At 36.6% G+C, this 14019-nt stretch overlaps 1 protein-coding gene across 3 annotated transcripts in view; it reads right to left on the bottom strand.

Moving 5' to 3' along the window:
* The window catches only part of LOC126857549 (SAM and SH3 domain-containing protein 1-like), a 289086-nt gene that overhangs the window by 59321 nt on the left and 215746 nt on the right, over positions 1-14019 (bottom strand). For all 3 annotated transcript variants that reach the window (XM_050607058.1, XM_050607059.1, XM_050607060.1), the window contains exons 2-4: positions 12796-12984; positions 11162-11331; positions 2661-2707 (exon numbers count right to left, since the gene is read on the bottom strand). In XM_050607058.1, the coding sequence (XP_050463015.1) occupies positions 2661-2707; positions 11162-11331; positions 12796-12984 (406 nt within the window). The remainder of the gene's footprint in view (positions 1-2660; positions 2708-11161; positions 11332-12795; positions 12985-14019) is intronic.

Raw genomic sequence — 14019 nt, 5'->3', positions numbered from 1 at the left:
CTCGACGAATTCATCATACGGCGCGCCACAAACGTACCATGCATTCATTACCATTCATCCCGGGACGGATACCGAGCGATATAAGCGCATTGCTACTAGAGAGGAGAGCAGGATGCAATTGCACGCGTTATGTGGAGATAAGCGCACTTGCTCAACTTGTCTCTCTGCTTGGCCGTTCGGGCTCTTACTTGGATTCCAGTCCAGACAAACAGGCTTGCTCTCCCACAGTCTGTGCGTTTCGCCAAGCAAGCACAAACCAGGAGCGCAAAGGTGTTTGCGTATCTCTCGGCAACCCCGCGCACAAGGTGAGGGGGGGTTTGGGTTCGGTTGGCTCAGTCCGTCTGCACCGTTATACTACGTTGTGTGCTACGCGACAATTGCTAAGTGCTGCAGCAATCCGGCATCGACGCCTCTTACACGGAATTACTGTTAAGCGCGCGCCGCTTCCACCCTAAACTGATTAGTCTCCTCACGATTCAACGGAGTATCTCTGCCGCGGAGAGACGGAATGGAGAATTTCACGAGCATCCCCCACTGCTGTCGGAAAACGGTCGAGAGGTGTCAATGACTTTGTCATCGGATGCGAGCGCGAAATTTTGGAATTTGAGGGAATAACAGAAATCGTAGTAACACCTAATTCCTATGCAATGCGAATTTGTCTTTGAATGCAAAACATATTACTTATTGTTAGATTGTTCAAATTTTCAACATATGACAATATGATGATAATTACGCGATATCGATGTTTTATATAAATATTTGCAACTGACAAACATTTTGTCAAATAAAATAACTTTGATATATATATATATATAAATCACATTCTTCCTATAGCAAAATAAAAAATAAAATTCAAATCAAGAAAATTAAGATAAAACATTAAATTATGAGAGATTTGTCTAATAAATATATGTTATTCACATGTTCTAAACAAATCATCAAAATTCAAATGTTTTTAAAAAATAGAAAAAAGGCAAAAGCGACAAACAGAGTCAGGGTTCAAGATATATTGAGATATATATACGAAGAGAAAGAGAGAGAGAACTAGATCTCAATTACGTATTCATAGGTGGAAAGAGTATAACGTGCACGAGGGTGACGGTAGAAGTCAATAGAAATGAAATATCAACGCGAGTTTTCCCTTCTTCCCCCTCGCATTCCGCGATCGGTCGCGCCCTTCTTCTCCCTCTCAGCCGCTTTTCCAATACAGGATCTCTAAAGTGTTTTTCGATACCTCGAAAAATTCCACCGCACTACGTCGCGTCTTGGTTTTATTTCTTCCAGGCGCCAGGGGGGCCGATTGCATGTGCACCAGTAATATAACTACCTTCTCGAGCGCGTATCTCATCGGCAAAAATCGGTGGTGGATTCGAACGGTGCGCCTCGAAGTAATACAAGTTGTAACACAACGAATATTTCTTATATACGACTCGATTACATGGATGGTATCAGATGGTGGTAAATATTCATTTGAAAATTTTTTCCTCCCTACAATAGATGTAGTTGCGCATAAATTGATCGGAAATGTTGTATTATGACATAAAGGAACAAGGATGTAATATTACAGAAACTGAAACTCATCTTTACATCGTTCTCCGCCATTCTTTTCCAACGGATAAAATTTTTGTTTGTGCGAATATCAAATCTGCATGAAAAGCTTCCCGACATATCTCTTTCGCCACCGTAAATAAATCTGCAAATAACTTTATCTCATTCTTGACGACGGTTAAGAGGAGGCTTAAGAGCTACGAGACAACTACAAGTCAAGCTATCGAGGAACTTTGATCTTCTCCCGGCTTGAAAATGTCGGTTATAAAGTAGCCGTTCTACGCGCACACGATCGTTATTATCCGATTTGTATAACAGATGAGACGCGAGACAACAATGTTGTTCGAGCGATCTCAACTGCAGCTGTTTGTTAATGTTGGCGATCGTTTATCCGCAAAGGCGCGTGGCGATATTCTCCCACATTCTCGCATAAAACGATATAAGTACGTACGCATCGCGACACTAAGGAAGGTAGAAAGATATCGTCCGTTCATGGTCGTCTCCATTGTTAGATCATTTAGATATATTTCATTGGTAGGGGACGCGCACACAAAGAGGCGATGCTTCGCCTCTTGAAAATCGCGTCTACGTCACGTATGCACGTGCTCGCCCCGGGAATGCATGCATCATGCAAAAGCCCACGATCGATGCATTAAATAAGCTCCTACTGCATTCAAATCTCTGATATAGTTCGTTCTGCTTTAGTAAGCTTCGGTATAGTTATCTCAATCTATTACAGAGTTGCTCTGTGTTCTCGTAAAATGATTTGTATATTGTATCGATAAATTAAAAAATTATTGCATATAAATTTAATTTACTTTTACAAAAAATCAAATCATATAATATATATATATATATATATATATATATATATATATATATATGAGATAACTGAGACTTTTTATGAGATTATATATATCATGTTAAATCCAATGCCTGTTATTAAAATTATATGTTAATAATTACGCATTCATCCACGGATAACTAGCAGCGAAAATGCTCGCGAAATCTTAATTTTATCTCTCGCAAACGCGACAAAGAGGCTCGAATTTTCCCCTCTTAAATCTTAAGCAGAGAGACAAATGAACCTGCGAAGTCTATGTGCGACTTACCGTTAGGCGGGAACTCGTAGAAGAACGCAGATCTCGGGCTCAGACAACTGGAACAGAAGAAAATTACGGTTAAAATATGCCGACAATTAAAAGGACGACGCCGCTTGGCAGAGCGCCCGGCGTCTACCAAGCACTTCTACTTCGTTTTTACCCGCGGCGATGCTTCGTCGTTCTACACGGAAACACGTGAGTTTTCCGGACAAATATACGGTCGCATCAAAATTACGAGTATTGATGTTAAACATAATAGACTGACTAGTTTTGTTCGGATTTAATATATCCTTTGATATATGAAATTGATCAACCGGCGCGCGTATTTCAATATTATTATGCGCGTAGTTAATGAATTTACTAGCGTTTGCCAAGTTAATTTCAATTTAATTAGTATGTAATACGTATTATAGCGTATTATAGCGGTATGATTTGGCTTCTCGTTAGAGTTTAATGCAGTCGTTTGTATAATGCACAAAATAGCGTTATCTAACGTAAATTGCTCGCGGAGTATCTTTTAGAGGATTATTTTCTGCGAAAACAAGTGATAGCTTGTTAGAAAACAAACAAGCGTTAAAAAGAAATGAAGACAATTATTAAACAGCTTAATGCTGATAAATAATCTTTTGTCATTTAAAAATAATTGATACCTTTAGAAGAACAACGCGAGTAGCGTTGAAAACGGTTTTTTTATAGATTTCATTTATATCGAAAGCGAAAAGAGGTTGGAAATCAATTCTTTTCAATTTTTTAAATAATGTCTCGAGATACATGATAATGAAAAAAACAAAGATTATTCTATTTCATGCATTCAGATGTGACCTCCCTACGGGCAACAGATTATATACTGATGATCAAAGGTAATATTATATACATGCGGCTTAACAAATGCGCAATTCCGTATGACAAAATTGTGGAATTATTATGTCGTTAACGTAGTTTCCCGTGGCGACATGCGCGATTTTCATGACCGTACGTTGTCCAGTGAATGATTACGTAATTTCTTTCTTTTTTTTATCTATATATTCTCTCTATATATCGACTATCGCGAACGAAACAAGAGATCAAAGTGATTTGCAACATGGAGCAGTATTTAATTGAGTAACAATTACAGTCATCCGACCATCTATATGCGCGACAATCTGTTTTCGGAATGCAAATGTATGCGTGCACAAAATTGTGCGAAAGTACAAAGAGACAAGTGAAGCGAGAGATAGAGAGAAAGACGCAATAGGATGCGTTTAGCCCTATTTGTTAACACTTTAATATCAATTAATTAATTATTTTTATTCTCTTGCAGAAAGTAGAATAGATAATTACAAATAAATTATAAAAAAAAAGTTAACAGAGTACATGTAAGGCCTCTTTTCTCTATCGTATACAAGATGATTCCGAGTTACCGTTCGCTATTTTCTATGACTTTTAAATGCGTGATTAAAATATTTCCATGATGTAGCGACAGAAAAGGCGATGCGATCCTCCTACGCTCGACAGTGTATGGAAAGATACACGTGAATCCCGATACGCATCTCGAGACACGAAGCTATCGTGTCTGTAAATAATGGTATTCACCAAAGTATTCCAAGTATCCTCTGCCTAAGAGCGATCGATCTCTTACGGTAGATCACGCCGGAATGTGCGCGCGATTTCCAGCCAATGTTAAGGCTCGAGAGCCACGGAGCACAAGCTAATAGCCTTATTGGCTGATCTCGTCGATCTCGATTCTATCGAGACCACAAAGCAAACCGTCGTTGGTCGAGGAAGTCGAGAAATGTCACCGGGCATAAACACACACCCATACACGCGTGTTCAATCCTCGTCGACGCGGCGCGGGGGCGGAGGAATGGCCCGCGGGAACGGCGAACGGGTCGATAGTTCACGTACTAGAGAATCGGTAATAGCGCGTCGTTGTCTCAATGTGTCCCGATACACCGTGCGCCGTAATACTAACCGCATACTAATAGGATCCTTTGACGAAAAGCTAACATCTCGGTGGGTAAACCGCCGCGCGCGTTGTAATTCCGGTCAGGCGGCCACTCCTGGCCAAGACGACCTCTCTTCTCCTGCATCCACTATGGAGTCCACTATCTCTAGTCGATTACCTTGAGTGGCCCTTTCACCTCAATGATTTGTAATAGATTCTACCGGCAGCGCAATACAAACGAAGAATATCCGTTGAATCCAAGGATTTATTCGATCGATATTAAGGACGAGTCTATTCTTTATAATTAATTTCGTAAAAAATTAAATATTTTTTACAGTCAGATAAAAGCGAGTATAAGTTAGAGAAGCGAAAATTGGCGTTCTTTAAACGATTAAATGTGGAAAAAGTTAAGTTTACGAGACTGTCAACAACATCCATAGAAATCCAACATTTATTTAGTCGAGACCCAAGCGTCGTAAAATCGATTACGTCTGTCACGGTTCGAATGTACAACTATATTGAGCTTGCTTTTTCGTTAAACTTACAACATCCAAACGGAAGAAGTGATTGCTTCTTTCTTAGGTAACGACGAATCTAGCTGTGTGCCAAGTAGCAATCGATTTAGGGCTGTTAAGAGTCATGATTACTACGACGAGTAGGCGTTGGAAGAACCGTGCGCTCCGAGTGGCACGACATAAATGGATGGTAGAACATTATCGTCGCCTGCGCGGGGAATTCTGATGAAGCTGCGAGATCGAAGATCAGCTGATGTAACGTAGTTTTCGTATGCGAAAGATGGTCTATCGTACATGTTTCGTACGCGATTGAAAACTGTAGGAAAACACGAGGCTCTACACGTTTTTAAACTGTTCGCTGCCACTCGGATATGCAAATTTCTTCCAAGGAGCGCCAGCACAAGTGTCCTCGTCGCGTTATTTCTCACTCCTTGCACACGAATCTTTCAGTAAGTAGACATTGAAAGATACTTAAGATGTTTGGAATGCTACAGCGCGTTTTCGAAAAAATCAAGGAAAGTTGCAATAAAATTCTTTTAAAACTTTTTGAAATCTTATGATTACTATACATTCCCCCTATATATTATCGAGCGACATTTTTTCATACTTTTTAATACTCAACTCAAAAATAATATCAAGATGTTTAAATTTGTATATATATTCGTTATATAATGCTAATATAATGACTTTGTGCGTGTGATTATTCTCGTATTACTCTTTTCATAAGCTATTACAGAATTTAACTTAGTTGAAAATCTAAAAAAGTTACAAGCAAATCTCGATTTTTATATTTATTTTAAAATGGTGTTTTACAATTTTTATGTATGCAAAGAGATATATCGAAAAATTTAATTTTATATACGTAAAATACTGGATCAATGATATCAAACTGAATTGTAAACTAAATTTAATATTTTTATGACACGTCTACCCAGTAGACGAGAAGGGCATAGAAACGGCACGTATCCGGTTCGCAGCATTAACGTGATTCCAGTATAATCACGCGCGATACATTTGTAATAATGAATGAATTTACGAGAGAATAGCAGTTTCCGTCGTTATTCATAAGCGCACGTTCCTCATTGAAATTTCAATAAAGTCCGTTTTTTGTTTGACAAAAATAATCGCGCATTTCTCATAAAACGTGCGTTGCTACAAAATCCACATTTAACATTATGAGATTACATAACTATTAATAAATGTATTCCTTTCATATATAAAAAAGCGATATAATAATGCATCTAGCTTTAACGCTATCTAGGATGCTTTCCATATGGCACACGATAATGACAAAAGATTCAAACTTATAATGATATAAACTGGCTAGAAATGTGATTTTAATTCATTTAATAATATCAAAATAAAATGTATGTTACATTGAATTTTGTAGTCAGAAAATTAAGGCATTAAAATAATAAACTTGTCGTTTATTAAAATGCAGAATTTATTTAAACTTGCTCTTTTTTTCTTTCTCTTTATAACGATAATAATCAAAGTAATTTTCTACACATACGCGTATACACTGTTACTTTTATGCCCTCAATGTATTAATGACAATGATAAACGGCTTGACAATAAAGATAATAAAATATTCAAATAATCAGAATGAGCACAGAATTCAAATCTGCTACACATCGAAATCCTTCCGTGCTGCGTAAATACACACCTGCACGAAATCAGTGTGTATGAGAAGCAAAACGACGTGGTGATTCGACAGCTTTATCCGGCGAGGAGAAAGGGGGAGAAGGGAAAGGCGGACGGAAGGGTGTGATCGAAAAATCTGTTTTGTCCTACGCGGGATCGATCGATCGTAAACGCACCGACAGCACACGATGCCAACAATTGTAGACGATGCGAGCGCCGGAATATGGAAAGGGACTAAACTGCCATTATACGCGGAATGACGAGCGCGAGGTCGAGAGTTTCGCAGCGCGGATAATCGAGCGCGCGCGAATGCGACGCGACGCGACGTGCCGACGAGTCGATAGGATTATGCCTTGCCTGGCCGTCGACACGACAAAACCGACCATCGGCCGTGGCTGTCAACACGTCAGTCAGGCTTTACTTTGCCGCGTTATTGTCCGTTTATTAATTTATGACTACGCTCCGTGCGATTGTTTATAGCGCAAATGTTCCGACGCCTATTTTCGCGAATACGGAGCGCGCGCGGCTAAGCCGTTCAATCCGTCGCGGTGCCTAAAGTCACGATTAATAATTTTGTAAATTATTTTCAGCCCTATCGATAAAGAGATACGTACAATGATTCGACTTGGTGTAACTAATGAAAACTGAAAGTACTTAGGACTCTAAGATTAAATGTAAAGAAAAAATAAATAAAAAGTCCGAGGGCAAAAAGAATTTAATGCATCTATCGTGTGTATTTATGCATACGGATCAGCACATCCGTCGTGTGTAAATGAATTCCACAAGGGGATATAATACAATAAAACATGCGCGTCCGAAAAACCAGACGGCGTACTGCATTATGATAATGACGTTGCATTCGCGCGCGCAAATAGCCTCGGTGGAAAGACGTGACGCGGCCGGTCCGGTCGGTTGCATCATCGGCGGGTAATCGTTAAACGCATCATCGACCGTGTGACAAACGGCCGGCCGTGTGCGCAACCGCGTATAATTAATGCACGCGATCCATTCGTCAATCGGACGCGATATTCATCTCCGCGTTGCTAATGAATTCCGCGATCATCGTCTCGCCGCTTCGACGCGCGCGTCCCGACGCCATGGCGAACACGATGGATCCTCTTCTCTTTCACTCAAAGCGGTTGCATGCAAGATCGATGCAGAGGATATTGCTATCTCAGGATCTCTTTTCTCTGCCAAAGATCCCACAGAAGAGATATTTATTGTTACAAAACAGTGAAAGAAAAAGAAATTAAGTCGTAAGTGAGGGAATTACGAGAAATTTTATAAATTATATTTTATCTTCTTCTTCATTTTATATTTTAAGATATCAGAAATGTATTGTATTCATTTTCTGTATCATATATAAATATTGAGAGAAAATATTGTATATTCATATCTTATTTGAATATTTAAAAGAATTTCTTTATATAATTTAATATATACAATAAATAATGAAATAAAAAATAAAAATAAAGAAATATTTAAAATCTCTCGTTATATATATTCTAAAAAAAAAACTTTTTTTCTTTACTAACGCGGAACATAGTAAACATAAGAGATCTGCATAATTCCCCTAATGTTACGCGATTTAAAAAAGAAAAAACCGGTTGTTCCACATGCCAGTAAAAAGATCGAGACTGCGGTGAATCTATTAGAAATTGTTTCTATCACAAGTCAGACTATAACATGAAAGGCGAAAGGTGTACCTCGTCGACTATTTTTCAATGTTTTTCGCGCAGTCTGTCGTGTAACGATACCACGGCAGTACATGCTTTATAGCACCGCGATAAATTACCGAAGTCGGTAATTATTTTGGCGTATGTGAGCAACAGAGACTGCGGTCTCTCGGCTCGTTGCATTAACGTACCGAGAATCACGATGATATTTATGAGCCCATTAAAAATCCCCGCCTAATGTCCTTCGAAATACAAAAATTTTTGCAAGAGAATAAGTTTCCAACGACACACGATAAAGATATGATATTGGATTCGCGATATTAATCCCTTCGCTGATTATCGTTGCAAAATTATTGTTATTCTAGTCCCATTCTCATGTCATAATAACTTTATTGTAAAATGCTTTGTGATGAGAAGAGCAATTAATTAATAGAATATTTAATTGAATGCAATTAAAATTACTGACAATAAACGATTACACCAATAATCATATTAGTTTTTAAACTTCCTTACATTTATATTCTCATTAATTTTTAATATTTTACCATTTGATGGCTGCTAATTTATTTAGATTCATTTTTTATCTTGCTTATTGTATTTCCCGATCTTCATTATTTAAGAGAGCAATTGAAAAGCGCTACTTTCAATTCTCGTTATTTACAGCAACAGGACGCCAATTAAATCCACGAAAAGCTTCGTTCGATTGATCATTATTTCCAAGCAATTAATTTTATCGGTCGCCGCAAATTAGTGCCATTATTAGATTGAACAATAATTTTGTACTAGCATATCAATATCCATACATTATTGCATTAGCTATATATTTACATCTCACAATTTTAAATCAGTGCGAGTAGATCATTTTTTTCATTAAATTATAATTAGAAATATGGATTAAAAAATCTTTTTGATTTATAATAAAAATCATTTTCAGCAATTTCATGAAAGTTATTGTCGCGAGAATTTATGATTTTTTGAAAAAGGATCCGGTGTATTCGATTCTACGTCATTTTAAAGCCGAGTCACAGTATCGAGAATGCCAATACGGTCCGTGTGAAAGCGTACTCATTCGCAAAGCGTGCTCATCGTGGCAACGAGAAGAGCGAGAGAGAGAGAGAGAGAGAGAGAGAGAGAGAGAGAGCAGTTTCATGGACTGAGCATCGTGGTTATTCGCGCGTGCACGAAAACAGTCGATGGCCACGGCGCGATAATGGAATTTAATAATGCGATATGCCTTCTCTCTCTCTCTCTCTCTCTCTCACTTTCCACTTTCTCTCTCCTGTCTTAGTGTCCTTCTCATCTTTCAGTTTCTCCTGCTAGCAACGATGCGGCGCGGAATCGTTGAGCAAGTACACGAGAATGCCGGGCCAAACGCGCTCTCACTGCCTCGGTTCGTCGGTTAATTAGCCATTAAATATCAAGCAGCCGGCGCGAGACTGCACGCAGATGGTATTTCGGATCAGTTAGAGCAGTTAGCAATGGGCAATTACGGATAATAAACAGACTGCGCACGACTGCGGCGCGCAGTGGCATCGCGTGTTGTGCGAACGGTCCGGAAAGCCGAGTAGCGTTTGTCCTGTGCAGAGATGCGTAAAAATAGGAATGCCATTAAATATAAAGGATCTCCGATGTATGTATATATTTAAAATTTTGATATTTTTTCTTTAAATCTTTTCTCTCTGCCAATGTGCAAGCTAAGAGTTGATTAGAAAGTGAACACAAATAATGAAATTCAAAATTAAAAGAAAAGCAATTCAAAATATTTCTTTCACATTGATAGACCGATTGACTCTTCATCGCAACATTTAATATCCGTGCTGATACAAAGCAACATGTCATATATTCTCTTTCGGATAAATTAAATATAAATTAAGCGTTCTACGAGAATACCCGCGCTTTATAAACATGGAAATTCGGAAATTAGATTTCATCCTATATATTTACGATAACCAGTTTTTATTTATATTTCAAGAAAAGATTAATTAATCGGTTAATCGACATGTCCTAATTTTTGGAATTAATTGGATCAACTAATAAATATTAATATTCCATTATTGTTGTACACTATATACGAGCGTTGTTATCTGACTATCCAAATTAAATCATCAAACGCGAAAATCGATCTGTTTTTTTCGGATTTGCAATATTCGATGTCGGGCATCACTGATGCGATTCGAACAAGTAATGGATTCTTCCGCGTTAATATTTTTTGCGTAATAAATAGTCGTGTTCAAGTATAAGATAATAAAATAATTATTATATTCTTTTATTTTATTAAAAATTTTTATTGTTTAGAATATTAGTATATATATGCACACATACATATATAAAAAGAAATAAATTATACATAATTGTAAGAATAAGTAGAATTATTAGATAGTAAAATCTTGAAATTTTGGAAAAAAATTTTTAAATGCAAACTCTGTATGATTAATTTTGATTTATTCTACTGATTTTTCGGATCTTTACGTTATTATTATGCCTAATTATCGCATTACTCTTTATAATTCAATTACTAATTTTTTACCTGCTTATTTTAATCTTCTCCCCTCTCTACACATACACAAAGAGAAAGAGAAAAAAAGAGCAAGAGAGAAAGAGAGAGAGAGAGAGAGGTAGTAAAAATTTTCTTCATATATAGATTATATTTTAGTTTTCTTAGATAGATTAAAAATGCTTGTTACTATCTATTTGAACTAGACCATATTTGCAAACGAACTATTACAGATATCAACATGCATTTCTTATTACCTTTGATAGGTTGTTGTCTGAGGTCCACCTCCTGATGTCACGGCGGCAGTCGTGTTTTGCGTAGCGAGTGCGAGCTTCTGTTGTCGATGTTGGAGCATCTGTCTGCTGAAAACCCCGTATCCAAAGCCATAGATTTCATCCTCCTCCTTGTCGCTGAGGCAGCTCGAGGGCTGCACAAAAATGGAGAACGTTCGCTCTTTTCCACTACTTTATACATGGCAGCGGATTTTGCTTGCGAAGCAGTATGGGACTACCACTCACGTCGTAAGTAGGAAAAGCCTCGGGAGTAGTATTAAGAACTCGTTACACGGTATATTCAGCGTTGTTGTGCCACGAAACTTTGTGGAAAAAAAAAAAAAGATCGTATAGACGGACTTGAGGGTCAGACTAATAATGTCTTTTGAGACGACAAACCTCGTCCTCCCAGAAAAAAATCTTTCAACGATATAAAATGTTTCTTATATGTAATGATAAATCCATATCAAATTTTAGTTTTATTGTAGATTATTAATTATTAATACAATAAAAATACCTTGATAATAACAATTGTATATTTAAAAAAATAACAGTGATTTATTTTTATAATCAGAATCAAATTTTTATCAAATATTGTTAATTTAATATTATGATATTTTTAACATATATAATTAACTATTTAGAAAATTTTTGTCATTTTTAAACACATAAAATTTTGATAATATACAAACTATAAAAATATATCAAAATATGTAGAAAATTGAACGATACAATCAGTTAATTGAATTATAAGCGAGACAAATAATCGTTTAATAAAAACGCGATTCCAGAAGAATGATTTTTATTAATTTTGCAAATTGATACGCCATCGATTTTCGAAAGAGCTTGACCTTAATCGTCAATCGATTGCTTGCGCTTGAAAACTCGATTAGAAGCGGAGAAAGTCTAGGGTAACGAACAATAACCGATTTAAGCTGGGATCGATAGAGTCTACATGGTTAATCGCCTTAAAGCACTTTAACAAGTTACTCATGGAGGAGCCACGAACCCACAAATGCAAAGTGTTTGAGCTTCCGTAAATCATTCTTCGCTAAATCTCTCTTTTATTGAGTACATCGTTCAATCTATAAAAGGATTTTTAAGTATTTTTCTGCCTCTTACAGAAAAATACGACAATATTTAAAATGTTATTTAATAAACCTAATACTGAATGATTCATATAATCTTTTCATCAATTGCATATGTTATCGTTAATTATCTTAAATACTCGATATATGTTTACTTTGTTGCAATAACTGTTAAAGCGCAATTTTAGTATTACAAATATGTTGGTATTTTATCGATCCGCGATTTTATCTATATCTTCCTCTGACAATTTTCCTCGTAACAAAATTGTATCTATCCATCGGAAAATGGCACAAACGCTCGTATCGAATCAACTGTGTTCCTCACGCGAATTCTGTCCCTTCGATAGCAATTTGGCCAAGTGTGTGGGGTGTGAAGTAATAAGAAGAAATCGCGGTGATAGACACAAGCCACTATATACTGTATGTCATCCTTTAACCGCATTATACTGCCCGCGGAAGCAATAAAAATAGAATTGACGGGAGGGTGGGGAAGCGTGGCAAATAAAAGCGAATATGAGGGATTTTGCTTACCGAGTATTTCCCGGGCACGTAAATGGGCTGTGAATGACTGGTGGTGAGCTGAGTGTTGGGAACTCTGGCGGAAGCGTTTGTTTCTCGCCGACGTAACTCCTCGAGCGGTTCCAAAACATCTCCGTAATGTGTTCTGAAGAGGTCCGCGTACCTCGACGCGAGTCCCTCCAAATACCCCCTCTCGCCCTCCTGAAAAAAGGCAACATCAATATCGTTAGAACGATGTCGAAAATAAATGAAATAATGCGATTTATGTGCGATATATACTTTTATACATAAATATGTGTATTCTGTAAATATGTCGTTTGTCATATAGAAGATTGGCCGCATTGTCACAGTTAATTAATTATGTGGCACGTAATTAATTGTATTTTGCATCATTTATAAGTGCGGAAATATTCATTATTGCGGTCAATCATGCACGGTATGTTGATAGGGCGATATATTATATAATGTAATCAAGAGATGCGTAGATTATAGTACAGTAGATTTGCAAAAGATGACTTTTTAAAGTGGTAAATTATTAATTATTAATTATTAATTATAATTATTAATTATAAATTATTAATTTTTTTTTTAATAGAATCACTATGCGGGAAAATAAGAACTAAATAAGAGCTAAAAGAAATTTTTTTTTTCGAATATATTGATGTAGTATCGAAAATTAATTATGTGCGCTTAAGCAGATTTGTATAAAATGTATTATAATAAATTCCTTCTATTCGTGATATAATAAATAAATGTAAATTATCAATACAATGTGACAAAATCAATTTTTGTAGAAAATACATATGATGGAATATATTTTACAGATTAGATTAATTATTCAGCTATTTAATGAAGGCTGACAAAAGCACGGAATTTTGAAATATACCGCATATAATAACAAACAATACGTATTGTCTGATTAAATAGAGTCACTGGTTAAACTGATATAACTTTTCGAAATAGTCGGGTGCACACATAATTGCAATACGTCTAAACGAGAAGTCTATGTTTTGTTATCTACGATCGTGTGGAAAGTTGTTAATTTATGCGCCGGTGAAATATTTCTCCGGTTTTCAAGTATGTATAACAATCATATATTAAATTCCCTCTCTTTACCAGCACACTATCCATCTTTCGCATTTGAATAAATAAAACAAAATTCACATTCATTCCTATATTCACGTTTAGAACAAAAAAAATTACAAAAAAGACTATAAATAATGTGCTATAAAAGTC

The sequence above is a fragment of the Cataglyphis hispanica genome, chromosome 22 (genome assembly GCF_021464435.1).
Source record: "Cataglyphis hispanica isolate Lineage 1 chromosome 22, ULB_Chis1_1.0, whole genome shotgun sequence".
Lineage (NCBI taxonomy): Eukaryota > Metazoa > Arthropoda > Insecta > Hymenoptera > Formicidae > Cataglyphis > Cataglyphis hispanica.
The sequence above is the reverse complement of the archived record's forward strand: the minus strand, read 5'-3'. Positions and strand labels throughout refer to the sequence as shown.